Consider the following 19,582-nt stretch of genomic DNA (forward strand, 5'->3'; position numbering starts at 1 on the left):
CAGCTCAGCTGACACTTTAATGATGGGTAGGAATTAGCCCAGTGAAAGGAAGGAGAAGCATTTGCAAGTAAGGGAGGGCATTGCAGGCAAAAGCATGGATTGAAGACCCAGGCATCTAAGACAGCAAGGCACATTCAAACAGCGGGGACTGAAAGGCAGTCATAGAGCCAAGAGGAAACCAGGAGGTATATGGATGGAAAAATGAGGCTGGAAAGGTAAGCAGAAGAGTTCATGCAGGGCATCTCGATGTTGGAAACTACTGAAAAGTTTAAAGCAAGAAAATGGCAAGACAGATCATTAGTTAGAAAAACAGCCTAGATAAGAGTGAAACTGTTGGTATGGAGACCCACAACAGGGACCCGGATTAGGGAGTAGCTATAGGACCAGTGGATGGTTCCAAGAGATATATTGGAGGAAGAATGGCCAGAGAAGGAACAATGGATGAAATGTCAGAAAGGGAGTGAGAAATTATATTCAAGAAACTTCCCAGGTTTCTATCTCAGGCAATTAGTAATATTCACTTTGGTAGATACAGTGGTAAGCACAGAAGAAGGAATGGATTTCCGGGGAGAAAAATGAAGGAAGCAGAAGCCAAGAAAGAGGCATCTGCATTCTTTTTCAATTTTCTGCCTGTTTGGGAGGGAAGATCATTATATCATTCGTTCCCACAAATTTCCCACAAGTCCCTATCTTTCCTTTACAAAATTCTCCCAGGACTCCCTTTGTTTGTGAGGATGACATGGCCACCATTACCAGAGATGACTTAGGTGACCTGAATGTCTATAAGGGTGCTTGTCCCCCTCCTTCCTCCTTATGACTCTCTTTTTTTGCACTTAAGTTCAAAGGACTTCCAAACTGAGGCTGCTCCTCAGTCAAGAAAATGTACATAACTGAGTTTCCCTCCTTTAAAAAAAAAAAAAAAAAAAAAGCTTTGAGAGAGAGAGCACACACGTGTGTAAGCATGGTGGGAGAGGGGCAGAAGGAGAGGGAGAGAGAGAATCTCAAGCAGACTCCCCGCTGAACCCCGAGCCCTACCCAGGGCTTGATCCCGTGACCCTGAGATCATGAACTGAGCTGAAGTCAAGAGTCAGATGCTTCACTGACGGAGCCTCCCAGGTGCCCCCTGAGTTTCCCTTCTTGAATCTCCAAACACCTGAGGACTATGTTTATGAGCTTCCTTCAATGTGTAGAACTTGAATGTGGCCTGCATAATTGCACTTCATATTGCCCCACTCAAATGGAATGCCTGGTGCATGATTTCATAAGACATTTCTTCAGAATATTAGAACATAGTTTTGAAAGATATGGCATTTTGGCATTGATATTATTTGAAATCTAATCTGAGTAGAAATGAAATTAATCTATACTCTCCTGTAGGTGTTATATTTATCCCAACAGACATAATATAACAGTAAGTATAGATCTTTAAATATCTTTAATTTTTTTCCAAAAAATATATATAAAATAATTCATTTTATTTGATTGTTTCATAGGGGCTAGTTTCTCTATCATTGCTGACCATTATGATTCTTTTTCTGCTCACAGTTCCTCTTTCTACCTATTTAAGGATGAAAAGAAAACTAAAATTAATCTCTATTATATTGATGCTGAATGTCATTAAGAGATGGAGAATTTTTTTTTTCTTCAGCAAAGAAGCTTCGGAAAGCTTTTTAGATGGCTAACATATCATAAGAAAAAGACATTGGACAATTTATGTAGGTAAATGTGAGACCACATAGAAAACCTGAGGACAGAGTGGACACGGGGTGTTTGAGAATGTAGCGTGAGAATGTGGGAACAAATGTGCACTGTGTATAGCAGGTGACCGTTTTGGTGTGATTGTAACAGAGAAGGAAAAGGATTGTAACAGACCCTTAAAGCTGATTCAAAGAGTTATCAACTAACAGAAACAGTTTGCACCAAATGTAAGTATTATTCTATCCTGTTGGCATGACCAATGCTGACTTGGCTTACTGAACACATAAATCCCTCTTGGGAAAACCTAGATGCTGTTTCAAGATATTTTCATTTATTAAGCATTACTGTCTATTTTGTTGTGTTAGTTCTCTCCTGTTTCTTTTACCTGAGCTAATCTGTACTCATCTTTAGGGTTTTGTCTTGGTTTTTTTTTTAAGATGTAATGTATTTATTTGAGAGAGAGAATGAGAGAGAGAGAGAGGATGAGCAGGGAGAGGGGCAGAAGGGAAGCTGACTCCCTGCTAAGCAGGGAGCCCAATGCGGGGCTCCATCCCAGGACTCCCAGATCATGACCTGAGCGGAAGGCAGACGCTTAACCGACTGAGCCACCCAGGCACCCGATCTTTAGGGTTCTTGGCATTAGGCAGAAGAAAGAAAAATGTACTGTTAAAGATGAAATTATATATTAATTTAAGAAACTAAGACTAGACTCTTAACCAAAAATAGGCAAACTATCAACATGACGTCTGTTCTTGTAAATAAAGTGTTTTTACCCAAAAAACTAAGACTACCCTTATGTGTTTCTATATCACCTATGGCTGTTTTCATACCACCATGGCAAGTTGAGGCGTTGGGACAGAGACCTCATGGCTTGCAAAGCAGACAATATTTAATGTCTGGACATTTACAGGAGAACTTTGTAACCTCCTGCTCTAGATTGACACTGCACAAGTTAAAAGGCGGGGGGTGGAGGGAGGGCTTTTCATGCAAAGAGAAACTTACAATTTCATTCAATTTGACCAGTGGAGCAAGACCAAACTGGTAAAAGAAAAAGTCATGTGCTGAGATGATTCTTTTGTGAAATCAGAGCTAAAATTCGAAAGTGAACCTGAAATGACTCCCACACCAAACCCACCATTAACATTTCAAACACAAAGGGACATGATGGAAATGGGCTTCAAAATGTGTCACTTTAAAAAATACAAGGGTTAAGACACACGCAGTCATAAATTGGCCTTGATGATGAATTTGGTGAATGGGGAGAAACATGGTCCTTTCCCCTCCAGCGATGTGATCGTTACACATCTCCACGAAAGACGGCAAAAACAAAACAATTTTAACCCTTACTTCTTAATATCCCTCATCACCATGGGTTAGTCTGACTTCTGTGATTCTCAAGAGATAGGCATTTGGATCCTTGTCCCTACCAGTCCATACAGATACACTCAACCAGACATTCACACTCTCTTCTGATTCTGTCACAACCAGAAACACACTAGGAGCTTCTTTCTTCCCCAAGAGCCACTTCTCTACTTTGGTCCCAAGTTCCATGTTTACTCTTGCCTTTATTTTTCCGTATCATTACTGCCTGTTCATCAAACTGCTAGGCCATATAGTCAATTCATGTATTTTTTTTTCAATAACTACGACTAAGATCTAACATCAAAGGTAAAATAAAACTTGTGATTTAAATCTGCCTTGTAAGGATTTGGCATTTTATTTAGTTTGTTGTTTTTGTTGTTGTTGCTGTTTTGTTTGTTTTTTAAGCACTTTCTGGCGAAAGGACTTGCTCTCAGTCAGAGGACAACAAATACTGGGTACCAAGGGTGTTGAAGGTCAGAATTAATATGCTTTTACTAATGAGTCTATCTGATGTTTTCCCTGCTTGCACCTTCCCTATAACTGCGTATAATCAGCTTTCCTTTAATGAAGTGTTTAAAGGTCCCAACTCACTAGAAATAATAAATAATAATAAAGCATATATATCATAAAGTAAAAAAATATAAAATACATGCTTTTAAGGAATATTGATTCAGGGAGTTGCATTTCTCTTTTCATAGGTCGGTCATTAATTGCATTTCTGTTTCCTAAAGCATTCGAGTTCAGTCATTTTGGGGAAGGCAAATACTAGGAGACAAAAATGTATGACAATCATTTAGTGTCCTTGAACAGCATTATTATGAAGAAAGTGTACAGAGTTCTCATCTGCAAGATATTCAACATCAGTAATCACATTTCTCGTGAAGACAAATAAAAGGGAATTACATCCAGGTGCACATGTATGCTCATCTCCCCAGTGGTTTGCTACAAAGATCTCCCCAAAGGCAGTCCCTGATTTCTGGGCAGGGTCACCATAAAGGCAGTTTAAAAGGCTGGTGTGATTGGCATCTGGATACTACAATCGTCAAATCTCCCCCCAAATGATCATGGACCTGTTTTCGCTAATAGGAAGAAAAAGTGACAAGGAGAGAGAGGGTCACCTTTGGAATGCCAATCTGAGCGGTAGTTTAGTTTGCTGTTTTTATCAGGATCCTTTGGATTACTAGCGTTACATGGAAAGGACTAAATTCTTTGTATAAATCAAGTGGATTTACTCTGCATTCCTGAAAAAAAATGAGCATTTTTTTTTTTCCCTCTGAAGACACAACGATCACCCTGTCCAGCTGCAGTAGGGGATGTTCTATTTGCTACTCCTGTTCTGGAAGGAGAAAGTACTGTTAACCCCATGTGACCAGAAGAATATTTTACAATGAGTGTTTACATTATTTTCTAGATATAATATTATGAACTTCTATTGAATTTGCTGCTTCTTTTTATGCTCCAACATAACCCAAGAATTGTATATCCATTTCTATATCAAGTATTTCTCTCCATATCATTTAAATTACCCCTTAAATTGTAAACATATTATATGAAAAAAATCATAACTGAACAATTTACTTGAAAATCTAGTTGTTTTTAAACTCACAGCAATAGCCTCTACTTTGACTTTTTGAAGCTACGTAAATATGCTATATTCACTGATTGGAATTTTAGAAGTTAGAGGCATCGGTCATTTAGTGCAATCCTCAATTTAATAAATGAGTATGATTAGACCCACAGAAAAATCATTTATCCAATGTTTCAATACTAGGTAGATTAATCTATTTTTAATAACAAAATTAAATAACACATTTTAATATAGAAGCTGCATATTACTCATACCCTAAATAGAACATTTAGGTACACACATCTTACATTACGTGTAACAGCAGATGAATTAAGAGAATATTGATTTTAGAAATTTCAGAAGACTCTTAGAAAAGCTCCTGTCTCATGTAAACACTTAACAAACATTTGTTAAATGACTAACAGTTAATAGCTAAAGTTTAATGACTTCTAAGTAATCTGTGTGATAGACACTGTGCAGGGTTCGCAAGGTGGGCTATTGCCTTTCATCCTCACCTACTTCTAGACATGAGTATTGTAAGCAGTATTATTATGCCAATTTTAAAGAAAAGGAAACAAAGGCACAAAAACGATTAAGTGGTTTGTCTATAAACAATGGGGCCTAGATCTGAAACTTATTAGTCTGCTCCCAAAACACTCACTCCTAATTATAGAGAAGTGGGGAAGTTAATACCTGATCTTAAATTTATACTGTGATGTAAATGACTGATAATATACCCTTCCTGAAGGTTAGATTTTTGAAAGAACACTTGTAGCCAAAAGGAAAAGGGACCAAAAACAGATCCTAAGAAAGCTATATCTGGTGAATTGTTCTGCCCAGAGGTAAATTTTGATAGAGTTCATTTACAATATAAAGCTAAGTAATTTATGATATTAAGCAACATGTTAGAACATATACTCATATTTTTGAATTGTTTTCATTATATCATATGAGATAAAAACATTTAAAGCAAATATGAAGAGGGGTGAGTTATATAGGAGATTCCCTTCTTGAACTGTAATACTGAGATCGTTTATATTGAGACTTTCAATACATTGTTCATGACTATGCAACATGCTATGAATGTATTTATAAGTCTTGTCATCAATGGGTGAAATCTAATTTCTTATATCTATATATAACATGTACAGTAATATACATTACTGTATATTTTGTCTTTGAATATTATTTGATATTTCCATTCATATTTCAGGAGTCCTTTTAGTTAGAGTTTGATATTTTAAAATGAATAATTCAAAATAAAAGCAGATCTTAGCTCTTATAATTATTCACTTATTAAATATAATTAATCATTTTAGAGATTTCTAAAATTTACTCTTTAAATTTGCCAGAATATAAAAAAACTGCATGAAATATATAGAAACGTGAGTTGATAGCACCATTTGCATATAGCATTTCAGCTCATTTAAAATAATTTCATTCAGACATTAAGCATCAAGCTTCTAGGAACATTCTGGAATCAATTGCTATGGAAAGAAAAGTGATCCCTAGATGGCTTTGGGGATGCGAGCAAATAAATAAGGCCAACCCTATTTACTATTCATACCTGAAAAGCCAACAACTTAGAGACAAATCCAAAAAAGTTTCATGGTGTTGGGTAAGGAATAGCTGAGTGATAATTATTTTACCTCCCATCCTTACTGATTAATTTTAGAAACTTCTTATTCTACAACTCCCAAAGAACTGTCCACGTAAGCGCCTTCCCTCTGCGGCAAAGCACCAGCATTTGAATCAGAAGCTTCCAATTCACATTTCAACCCTGAACTTGAGTAGCTATGGTACCCAAGTCTCACTTCCTCTGTACTCAGAGGGTAAAACTTCCTACCTACAAGCTTGTAGAGGGATTGAATTAAATAATAATTAAGTAAAACAAGCGGAAGATGCTAATTATACAAGTACCTCTCTGCTTAGGAAAGATGCAAGCATATTTGAGAAAGCTATTGCACTGGTTTTGCAAACTTGTCCTAGCTTATTAATTGGGTAAACTTCATTTAACCATGGCTCAGCTCAATACAATTATTCAACCAACCCTGCCAATTGAACCAAAGGGTCAAACCAATGAATTGATGCAGACCCTGTTTAAAAGTTAAAGAGAACCTTAAAAGTAAGGCAAAGCTGCTAATAAAAAGGAGCTAGTAATGCCCCAGAACGTGCCTGAATGCAGAAGAACATCTTATTCTCTGGGAATCACCAAACCTCCAGGGAGCAGTTCAAGCCAAAATTGTGATCTCCTCGCCTTGTCCTTCAAATGATGTGTACTCCAAACACATTTTCTATGCAGCTGGAGGCTTTGTTATAGACAGAAGGATCTTGCTTAGTGAGGCCGGTGTTTATGGCCTAACTTTTTTAAAGAGGAATTTGGAAAACTTCCCAGATGCTACATCTGCCCCTAGCCCTTGCACCTCAGAGTATAAGGCCGGCTAGGGAGAGCGTGAAGATGACTAAATTTATTTTTTATTTTTTATTTTTTTTTAAACCAGTAACCGTATCTATTCTTTTTTTTTTTTTTTAATGTTTTATTTATTTATTCATGAGAGTCAGAGAGAGAGAGAGAGACGCAGAGGCAGAGGGAGAAGCAGGCTCCCTGCCTAGCAGGGAGCCCGATGCGGGACTCGATCCCAGGACCCTGGGATCATGACCTGAGCCGAAGGCAGACGCTTAACCATCTGAGCCACCCAGGCGCCCAAGATGACTAAATTTATTAACGGTGGACGGGCCACTCTATCTTTCACTGCAACAACAGTAGGTGATCCCATCAAAAATCTGTCTACTGGCTAGCCAGCAAATCTGAGCAGACGTGCTTGCAGCAGATACACTCCGCTTAATGGAAACGAATGTTGTTTCCTTGAAGAAACACATTGCAAGCCAAATGTTGGACCAGGAAGGCAATTTCTACTTCCATTTGAGCAAAGGCTTTTCAACTTTGTATCTATAGGCTTTTTAACTTCCTTTTCCACATTACCTATTTTTTCTTTCTTTTCCTTCCTTTCTTTGACATTTATGAATATTAAGCAGAAGTTGAACACTTCATGATTGCTTAGTGGTTGAATATCTAATACTCAGTGAGGATTTTGAGGCACCAGGCCACTAGGTAAGCAGGCATTCGCCTCAATGTATCTCTGCTAGGACATCATTCATTACAAATGTGCATCAGCAGCCAGCCTCACTTCAGAGCAAACTATTTACTATTTTAAATAAAAATAAAGCAATAATATTTGAGCCACATTTTATAGCTCAAATTCCACTTGATCGTCCTCAACACATGCAACATTTTCAAAACTATTTGCTCCAAAATGACTTTCTCTGGGATCGAATGAATATCGTTATGAGTTTGCCGAATCACATGTATCTTATATTTTGTACATTTTTTTAAAAATTAGGAAAGGGACATATGCAACATAAATAGTTACAGTTTTCTGCAATTATAGTGAAATAGTGCTTTTAGAAACTCGAATTCGGAAAGGTAACAGGACTTCTGGAGTACTCTAGGACCAGCAAGACCAGGAGCTGGGTGAGACAAATGAGGCAGGTTTATAGAGCCCTGCAAGTGAGGGATAGAGCCTGTCTTCATTGAAAATTTTGGCATTTTATTGGGGAATTTTTTGGCATTGATTTTCATTTTTAAAAATATATCATATGAAAATAGTATTTTTGTTGATTTCTGAGGTGTTGTGTGTGTGTGTGTACCCGAAGCAAGCACCTCACTTACCCATACTGCCAACATATCCATAGAAGGTACGTTTCCCCAAAATTAGTTTTTCCCATAATGTTCTCCAAAAAAACCTACTGATAGTTTTTTGCTTAAAAAAAGTGACAAATAAGGATCAGGCATACTAAGCTAAGCAAAGTTAGCTTTCTTATAATTGCTTTTAGAGGTTTTAATAACCTGATGTATACTGAGAATCTCCCCAGCACGGGGCATTTCTCAAACTCATCTGCCTACAGAAGTCTTTTTCTATAGAGTAGGTAAAGTAGTCTGAGGAATACATTTTGGTAAATGGTGTCCAAGAGTCATTTCCAGCATATACTTTGATATAATAAGGCTACCTTCCCACATCTATATTTTTCTTTTCTTTCTTCTACTTACCCACATCTCCCCACACAGAATACTAAAAAGATGGACAAGTTGACACATCAAGATGAAGTTATAAAAGGTCTGAATTAGTATTTCTGTGAACAGGCAGAGTAAAAATTCACTCCGAAGGGATATCAAAATAACAAGAAACACCTTGGCGCTTAGCGCCTCTTCAACAGAGTGATGTCAAAAACACTTACCGGTAAAGTCCGTATTGACTGGGTGTGTGGAACTGGGAAATTTATAATATCCATTCCCTATGAAACGAATTCCTTTCATCATCATGGCCGTGGGAGCTGGGAGAGATGACTCTCTTCTTTCCAGCTGATACACAGGAGAAGGTCCATTGAGTTCTTCAGGTGGGAGCCATCTCACACGGATGGTTGTGCTGTTGATTCCTTCCACCACAGGAGGTTTCAGTTGGGTTGGTGCTAAATGTCAAAAACACTTGTTACGTTCAAGAACTTAGCGTCTATCTCTAGACACAGTTATTCACACACAGGTACACATGCACTTGTGTACATCATACTCGAGATCAAATCAGTTGTGGTCTCAAGTCTTTACACGGCTCTAGGAACTGAAGACACAATAGAGTTTATCTTAAATGTGACTAAACACCATGAAAAAATAGGTACCATAAAAGTTTGAGGATTAAACAAAATTGCCTCTTGCAGATAATTTCTCTATTCTTTCTCACTCAGGAAAAGACATTTCACATTATAGTCTGTTCACTATAGTCTGTTGACCCAGATTCCCTTTACCAAGCTGGTACCACAATGGTGCAATGTATCTGTCTCTAATGGCTCATGGTTGCTCCCTTTTCTGGAAAATTCCCTTGCCTGAGTGGACACTATCTCACCCAGAAGCTACAAGATCCCTCATGAAACCTGCAGTCTGTGACTAGCCGTGACTACCGCCAGTGATTACTGATCACAAAGGGCAGAGCCCCTCGTCTTAACATGGCTTCAACTTATGGCCGTAATTCACAGAGGCCAACAAAGTAAAGAAAATGATTGAAATGGTCTAATTCGTGAGACGAGAGAGTGTGGGGTCTGCAAAGAACCCAGCCATGGTGAATAGTCACTAATTCATGCCAGCCAATGGATAATGCAGGAACAATGACCCAAAGTTGCCAGATCTTTTACTTTGTTAACCATAGTCATTTATGTGTAATTTTTCTGATTTTTTTAAGCTTAGCAACTGGTTTAAATGAAAACAAACAAATAAGCAAAACCACTCTGAAAGCCCAACAGAGCATCCACAAGAAGAAAAGGAGCCTGTGAGCTCAGGGGTTTATGAACTCCGGTCTAGGTTCAACAGACTCAGGGCAGCCCCCTGTGCCCTAAAATGACCACAATACCTCCAGGGCCTGTGCCTAGCAGCAGTGAATGCCCAGTGCCCAAGCACACACTGAGGCCTTGGCATACTTCGAGGTCCTGGGACCTTGGTAATTCTCTGGAGGCTTCTGGGAAACTCCAGGAATGAGTAACAGAAATAGAGATTTTCCCGACAACCTGCTGGAAAGGGGGTCAGGGTAACAACTGAGTTAATAAAAATAAAGTTTTGTTTTGATTTTTCTTCTTTTATTTTTATTTAATTTCAAGTTAGTTAACATATGGTATATTATTAGTTTCAGGGGTAGAATTTAACAATTCATCAGTTGCATATAACACCCAGTGCTCATTACATCAAGTGCCATCCTGATTTTTCTTCTTAAACAGTTGAGTGTGTAGGCTGCGATTCATTCCCACTCTAAGTGGTTTGGCTGGATTTGAGAGGTACCATCAAAGAAAGGAACAAATGTTATTATCACCAAGCCTACTTTTTCAGGGTCTAAACCAAAGCTGTGGACCCTTAATTTACACCTTTGTTAACATAGCCTTCTGCATACACAAAGTCTTTCCCTGTTTCAATAAACATAAATTAAATTGATATGAATACAAGAATTGATATCCTTAAACCATGAAAGACAATTCACCTTAAAACAGCTTAGAACAAGTACTATCTGTTACTTTCTAGAAAGCTCGGCCAGCTTTCCAAAGAGAAACAATTAATTGTGATTCTATTTTAACTTTTCGTAAAGTAGAGGGCACTTAGCAAAATGTTCATCAACTTAGAAAGATAATTAACAATTCTGTTCATCTTCTGCCACTACAAACCATGTGATGTTTTTATTTTTATATATGTATGGATCTGTAAATTTTATGCATTATTTCCTTTAGCATTCCTTGCCAAAAATAGTAAATGGTGGGTTCTCAAAGATTTCACTCTACAAGCTATGCCCCATCTTCAATAAAATCCAAAACAAAATAAAGAGCTGACCATCTAGAAATTTCTCTCCCCTCAAGTTTCTCGTCAGTGTTTGGAATTCCATTCCTGTATTAAAATTTAAGCATTGGCTACGAGCTTAACAGGGGAAGAAGGATTGTCAAAAATTTTTGAGTCCTGGGCTCAGGGAAGCAATGGAGGACCAATTACATAATTTTTTATTATCTAAAATTTGCTATTTAAAAGCACAAAAGAAGGGTGCCTGGATGGCTCAGTCAGTTGAGCATCCAACACTTGATTTCAGCTCAGGTCATGATCTCAGGGTTGTGAGATCGAGCCCCACGTTGGGCTCCGCACTCATTGTGGAGTCTGCTTGAGATGTCCTCTCTCCCTCTCCCTCTGCCCCTCCCCCCAGCTCTCTCTCTCAAGTAAATAAATAAATCCTTAAAATAAATAAATAAAAGCACAAAAGAGGGATTTTGAACTCTTCTATTTTCTATATTCCACATAGGATTCTCTAGGGTTCTGGGACAAAAGGATTTGACATTTTAATTTGAAGAATACCATCTATTCCAATGATATCTAATGGAACTTTCTCTAATGATGGAAATGTTCTAGATCCATGTTGTCTAATATGGTAGGCATTAGCCACATATGGATAGTTAGCACTTGATATGTGGTCAATGAGACTGAGGAATGGAAGTTTACATTTTATTTAATTTTAATTAATTTTATTTTAAGTTTAAATAGTCATAAATGGCTATCATGGCTACCATACTGGATAGCAAAGATCTGGAGAATCACAAACTATACATTTTTGGTGCATTGAGAATAGGATTTCCATTTTAACTAAATATTTAGAGAAATTAAGAATATACCTCCTGTACTTCTAAAGAACTAAAGAGTTTTATCCTTGTTTAAAAGTAGCCTCTTCTTCAAAGTCCCATTTGCTTGACATTTGGTATTCCTTTACTCCAACCACCCAGCTCGTTAGGGATAATGGTGAGGTTTTGTACCACTATGGTATTCAGAATCCTTTACCCCATTGATAGCATAATCCAAAATTCACTTCTTAATCAGGAATATAAATTCAGAGTCAAACAAAACAAAAGGAATTCCAGCAACTCAACAGCTTTTTAAAAAATATCTCCTAAAAGTGAGAGTGCACTTTTTTTTTTAATTTGGCAAAATGATTATAATCAATAAGGGCACTTTCACTGAGACTCCACTACAATTAATGTTGACTGTTTAAGTTCTAACAAGTAGTGGAACACTTCTAAATTCACAGGGGAATTATTCCACCAAGCAATTAGACTATTCTTAGGAAGTCAACTACAGAGAACGAGTCAAATTAGAGTATATTTTTTTATTCTCTTGCTTAAAAAAAAACCAAACAACCTTCCAGCTGGTATGTTGTAGTTTCACTTGGAGGAGTCAACCCAGCCTGTTTGAAAGGGTGAGCACCCTACTGAGTCATTATCTTCAGAGTTCCCTTAAGACCAGAGGGGGAATTTTCAATCAATTAAACTAGACTGGTCACACACACACACTCACACACACACACACACACACACACACACGTAGAGTGATGAAAAGAAAAATAGATATTCCTGAACTATTAAACACACTCACACAAAAACAGACTCACTAAGAGAAAGGAGGTATAAAGGATTATTTTTCGGACTATCAAAGTAAAGGGATTATAGCTATAACTTTGTTAATCACAAAACAGTGAATTAAGAGACAACATAGAATAATTGAAAGGACTCTGCAGACTTTCAGAGATTATATTTTACTTTTTAATTTCCAATTCTGCATGACTTAGAAAAATCACTTTAAACTTATATATGCCTCAGTTTTCCCATCTACAACATGAGGATAAATTTTCATAGAATACCTTGACAATAACTGCTTTTAAAAATAATATATATATGTGTATATATATATATATATATGTTGGCTAAACACATAATAATAAAAAAAGAAAAAAAACATATATATATATATATATATATATATATATATATATAACTGTATTAGGTTTTACAAAGCAAATTTCTAAACAAATCCAAGGCACTATTATTATTAGCCAATAACATCTTTCATATTACATATTATAAAAGGATATAATTCATCCACATTCAAAATCCGTATTTACTCAGAAAATCCTCTTATAGCTGTAAAGCAGAAAATAGATCTTCAATATCCATCATTTCAAGGAATAACAACATACAGTCTGTTTCTACTTAGAATAAAATTACAATGTTTTTGTATTTTTCTGCAACTTCTTTGTATCCAGTTCCCAGCCTAGCTTCTCTATTTATAAATATTCTTTTATAAAAAAAAATATTCTTTTATAAAAAGCTCTGATAATAGACATTCTTCTTTATGCTGCATTTATTACTTTATAATCTAATTAATAGCATATCATAATGCATAAATTTACATGTGCAAAATTTATGTAGTGTGGAGTTTGAGTGTCATAGGATAAGAACGGAAGGCTAAGTGAGCAGAAGCTCTCGTTGATGGCAGCTCTTTAAAATCAAATCTCTTTATTTGTTTTCAAGCAAGAGTTTGTTGCCTATGAACACTGCACGGCAGTGTCAATACCTTAAAACATTGTCAACTTTCTATTACAAAGACAGGAATCCAAGAATGAACGGCCTTTTTATGTTTCAGGCCTATGTGGGGAGCAGACTAACATAACACATCCTCAGGCACTTTATCAATAGAACAAGATTTTGACTTTTCCTCAGAAATGCAAAACTGTCACGAGAAATGTAAATTGCCCAAACATGGCTAGGCCAGAACACCTATGGAACGGCACTGGGTTCAGGACCTAAACAAGAGATCCAGGCCAGGAAGCCAGGATGTCTCAGCTGGCGACCACCCTACTGAACTGCTCTCCAGTCAGTGTCCAGAAGAAGAGAGAGGATTCTTCCCTCAGAATCTCAGAAATCAGACAGCCTTGCCTTGTTAACTGTCTATTCTCTGACTGGAGAAACAAGAACAAAATCTACTTTACCATTTCCTCCTTCTTGGTTTACTAGTCTCCTTCGAGAGAGAAGATGTACAGTGGAACCGATGTGGAAAGGAGAGAGCTGAGCTTCTAGACCGGCTCTGTAGGTCCCTAGTTATGGAACACGGGCTACTCCAGTGTTTGGTCTCTCTGGTCCTCAGTGCCTCATCTGTTGAAGGGCACGATAGACCCGATTGTGTCTTCTGGTTTCAAAATTCTATGACTGAACATTTTCAAGCAGCGCTTCTCAGTGAGAAAACCAGAAGGCAGGCTGGACACACGACATACGGATCGTCTCAGCCGTCCAGGAGGCCGGCTAGTTTATCCCCTTCCCCTCTGAGCCGTCTTGTTTCTTTAACCCGGCGTGGCATACAAGTATTACGATTTCTCTATGTGTTCGAGGACATAAAGAAAGGCCAGAAAGCACTGCTTTTAGGGGATTTAAGGGAAACCGCCTCCCTGGTGAATCAACACTACCTTTCCCAGCTGTTGTTCTGGTGATCATCAATAATTTGCACGTAACTAGCATCCTAGCTGGGCAGAGGAGAGGATCCATGTGCTCTGAACCGCACACACAGCAGCAGTGAGGACAGTGAGCACTGTTCCCTAAAGCCCACCATTAATAAAAGGTAGCTGCTTGGACTGTAATTATGGCATCCTTGCTACCCAAACTTGAAGCTTTTATGGGGCTTATGCAATTAACTACTTAAATGCATCGTAACACTAGCTTCTCTGACAGGAAAGTATTGATTTTTTAATCATTTTCAAGTCTCTTCTAGCACAAATAAATATACTACAGTTACAGTTAATGCACTGTGTACATGCATTAAATGCTGGTGTGACACAATGTATTATTTTGTGATATATAGAACTGAAGTTTGGCTTCTCAGAAATAAGCATCACCGATCCAATATCAGTATGGAAACTACCACTGTCCTTGATACTCCAAATCCTCTAACTTCAAAAAGCTAGAGACCTTTGTTAATAGGATAGTTAGGCTTTAAAAAAGAAAAAGAGGGGGTGCTGGATATAAATCTTTTATATATGTCAGTGTAGGAGAAAATTAAAAATAGTCTAACAGAGAAGATACAGTTTATATTTTCCTAAAGGTGTCACTGTGGGACCTATGGCAACTTTGTTCAGATGAATTTTTGTCTATTTAATTTCTTTCCATGTACTTATTTAGGGTACATCTATCAAAATATTTTACATACTGCAGTCTCTCTGATCCAGCCGATTTTTACGTATTCTAATTGTGTTGTTTTAACACCTTTCTGTCGATAACGCATTACAAAGCTCAGAGACTGTTTTAAAAAGTATGATTTCTGCATGCCAAAAAGACCAGCAGAGCCCCTAGTAAAGTCACATATCTGAATGCAGACCTGGAGACAGAGGTCATTACGTGTTTCACCAACAAGCCTTTTCCTCGGGTGCATCCACACATTCACAATTAAAGTTGGTGAGTAGAAAGCAGTTAATTTTGTTTTGTTAGAAATAATATCATTTTAGTTTTAGCATCTAAGACAGATGCCAGCATTTCACTCCGAACAGATGGTAATTCCATCTAATAGTGCATCTCTGTATTAGTAAGGTCTGTTGTGTATACAAACAGTAATAAACAGTAGGTAAGGATCAAAATAAATTTTAATTGTTGACATTAAATTCTGGCAGCCACAGTTCTAAGGCTGCAATATTCCTTTTTCAAATCTGTCAGATTTACTAATGCCGCAAAAGCTTTGCCGAAAGCTGCCACATCCCAGTTTCAGTGAAATGGTTTTTGCATGCCACCAGTTATGGATGTCTGCACCACGTTATCTGTTTCCATACACTGAAATGATTGTTCAAGAACAACATGGAACTGGTCCTACCATCCATGTGATGGTCAGCCAGGATTCCTTTTAGAATGTTCCTGAAGGACGGAGCATTTCATTAAGAGGTTAGTATAAAATGCTACATCCAAATTGCTACATGATGCGTTAACAGTATTTCCACAGCCCCTTTCCCACCCTGCTCGGTAAGGGTCTCCCATTCAATATTCATTTTATTCTCTTCGCAAATCTGGGCATTCCTGAACTTCTCTGAAAGTGACATCATTCCTTTCATTTCGTTTGCTTTGCCGGAGTCTGAAGGATTTCCCTGACACTCAGAGCTCCCATCAGCTGCGCTCCTCCATAGGCTTTGCTGTGGATCAAGTGTGCCAACAAGCACCAATTTGGGCCTGATAATGCCTCCAGCGATCTGGTATTACAAGTACTAGCTGCTATTTATTTTGGAAAGCTGCCATGTTAAAAAAAAAAATCATTAAAAAACCCAGTTTGGCATTCAGGTGACTGTTCAATAACAAACATGCTTTGCAATCATATTTCTTTAAAAAATGATGTATTTTTTTTAATCATGAAAAATATATTGCTTCCACCATATGGGACAACCAACGACTCACCAACCGATTTAAGATGCGGCATATTGAGCTGACCATATGTTACAGTGCTGTTGAATGGCTGAGTGATTCATGCCCGTCACATTCTAGTATATCAATTAAAGCTCCTTGAAGTCTGCATGATTTGTGTCTCTGTTATTAAACCCTGCTAATTCATCCCACTTACACATCTGTTATAAATCTCTAGGAGTGCTGCATGATTCATGGCAATCTGTGAGCATGCTACAGCAAATTCTTCTCCTTGTAATTAACAGTAAATTGTTTTACTGCCATGCAATGAATTTTTCAGTTATATTGCAAATGAACTCCTAAATGTGCGGTTCTTTCCTAAGAACTGACTTATATCATTAGGCAATTAAAAAGTATTGCTTTGAACCAAAAGCTTTTAATCAAGAGAAATACAACTTAAACACTGCTTAAGAGCCACGGAAATTTGACATGTTGGTTAAAAGTGTAAAATAATTTCTGTTGTCGAAAGAGCAAAACAAACAAACAAAACCCGCCGTGTACTCAGGATTTCACGGACGCTGAGACACAGACCTGCTGCCTGGAAACACTCAGCGAGACAAGTTTGCACAGACACTGTTTATCTTCGAAGTTACTTAAGTCATCCGTCATTACCAAATTTCTCACATTGCTTTACACTTCTCTAATTGTAAAACAGTGCCTTTATTCTTGAAATAAATAATTGGATAATTAGCCGAGTTGAATCATCAGAGGATTCCAGGGCTGTTCAAGTGTTCTTGTCAAAGGTGAAGCAAATTCATTTCAGCTCGCCTCTGCAGCTCTTCGAAGAGGCTTTGATTTTTTTTTCCCCACTTTCTTGGCAGCAGCTTCAGATTCATGAGTCCATACATCAAGTCAGTAGTTTAACAACAAATGGAATTAAATTCAAAGAAGGGAAACTAATTGAAGGACAGCAACAAAAGTGTTTGGTAATGTGCTTTTTAATATGGCATGCCACATTTGCATGATAATTTTTCCTTTTTAGCACGGAGCAGAAAGTGACTAGCTTAATGAGGGATTATTCAAGACAGGAACGAACAAAATGCATTCATAACTAAGAACAAAGATTGTATTATGAAACAAAAACAGGCAACCTCAGAGAAGTAACTGGATGATTGGTTTATGCATTATGAATAAAAAGATAGAAAAATATTTATATTAGTATTCACTAATGACTATATATACAAGATTGTTGTAATTAAAATTATAAATTAACATATTAAGAGTGCTTGTTTAATCACTCTGGGTCCTATTCACAATGAAAAGACTCATGTACCTGCATGCAAACAATGTGTGTTTTCAACTGAGCTGCGAACAGCCTATATATTTTACTTTGGATTCAGAGAAAAACCTTAATGCACCACTAATTACTTGCTTAATGGGAGATGGGCACTTCTAAGCTGGTAGCGTAGAGGTCAATTTATGACAGGCAAAGGAAATATCACATTGTTCGCCCAGGAATGGAGCTCCAGAAGGAATTTCTCTTAAGAAAGGTTTAAGCTGTGCCGAATTCACAAAGTGTGGAAGCACACAAATTTCCTACATTGAAAGGGTAATCTTAAAGGAAAAAAAACAAGGACTCTAACAGGGCTGGGGCCATTCGTTCATCACCCTGAGACACCCAAAAGCAACTCCCGAGCCACCAAAGACCCCGCTTGGAGACTTTGCTACAGAGAGAAACCCAGCTGCTCCTGGGCACACCCCTCCCAGCAGATCAGTTCTCAGGTTTGTCTTGGGCCCAACGCTAAAGGAGCAGCCACACAATAATCTGGATGAAATGTACCGATTTTAATCATATCTCTCATTGAAAAAATACCTAAAACAAGAGCAAACTGTAATTCTCAAGCTTTCTAGTGAAAGCCAGATAAATCTTTACAAGTATCTTTTTGATTTCTGTGACTGAGACTTAAGGAGGAAACATGCTTTCATGAATCAAGGCTTTGAAAAGGCAAAGTTTTTGAATGGTCACTGGCTCCTTTCAATCTCCCATAATGAATTCATGTGAACTACATTTACACTTAAGAGTTAATTCCCGGGGCGCCTGGGTGGCTCAGTCAGTTAAGCAGCTGCCTTCGGCTCAGGTCATGATCCCAGGGTCCTGGGATGGAGCCCCACATCAGGCTCCCTGCTCCGCAGGAAGCCTGCTTCTCCCTCTGCCACTCCCCCTGCTTGTGTTCCCTCTCTCGCTGTGTCTCTCTCTGACAAATAAATAAAATCTTTAAAAAAAAAAAAAAAAAGAGTTAATTCCCCACACATCCATTAGAATTCGTTGCAGTAATACATTCCCTCCGAATTGCAATATTATGACTGGAAGAAATGGGGGCAGGAAGAATCCTAAAGCTGCAAGTCAACTTTTATTCCTTCCCTACAGCAAACCTGTTGACTCCCCAAAGGGATTGATCTTCTCATTGTTTATTTCTATGACTTAGTATCTAGGAGTTATATCCAGATGTTTAATCTTAAAATCTTAGAAGAAAACTTCCATTTACTGAACATAAGCCTGGTAAGAAAGATACTGGATCTGTAAGTGCTGGGCTTTTCCTTATATTCCAACAAAAACAAGTAAGTTCATTCTTACTGATCTTTAAAAAGACATTTAAAATGATGTCTTTTAAAATAAATCAAATGGTAAGCAAAAATTATTTTTCTATACTTTTGTCATGTAAGTGACTTTATTCTCTGCTTGGCAAAAGAAGAATCAGAGTTCTGACCAAATGTATTACAGGATTAAGAAATAAACATTTTCCCAGGAGAACACTAAAATAACTTTTCCTTCAGAAATGAAAGCATTTTACACAGAAACAAAAGACTATGGACTCCTCTAAGAAACAAACTGAGGGTTCTAGAGGGGAGGGGGTTGAGGGGATGGGTTAGCCCGGTGATGGGTATTAAAGAGGGCATGTTCTGCATGGAGCACTGGGTGTTATATGCAAACGATGAATCATGGAACACTACATCAAAAACTAATGATGTAATGTATGGTGATCAACATAACATAATAAAAAAAAGTTAATGTATTCCTTTTAAGGGAAGTTAGGTAGAAGGAAAATTTTGGCAAAGAACAAAAAACAATTTTAAATTTACACATTTAAATGTACACATTTAGAACATTTTAAATTTACCATTACA

The 19,582-nt window shown here is 37.6% G+C and overlaps 1 protein-coding gene across 1 annotated transcript in view; it reads right to left on the reverse strand.

The window, feature by feature from the left end:
* USH2A (usherin) overlaps nucleotides 1-19,582 on the reverse strand; it is a 687,474-nt gene that overhangs the window by 471,983 nt on the left and 195,909 nt on the right. The window contains exon 20 of the mRNA XM_078078672.1: nucleotides 8,924-9,154. Coding sequence (XP_077934798.1) covers nucleotides 8,924-9,154 — 231 coding nt within the window. The remainder of the gene's footprint in view (nucleotides 1-8,923; nucleotides 9,155-19,582) is intronic.

The sequence above is a fragment of the Halichoerus grypus genome, chromosome 7, assembly GCF_964656455.1.
Source record: "Halichoerus grypus chromosome 7, mHalGry1.hap1.1, whole genome shotgun sequence".
Lineage (NCBI taxonomy): Eukaryota > Metazoa > Chordata > Mammalia > Carnivora > Phocidae > Halichoerus > Halichoerus grypus.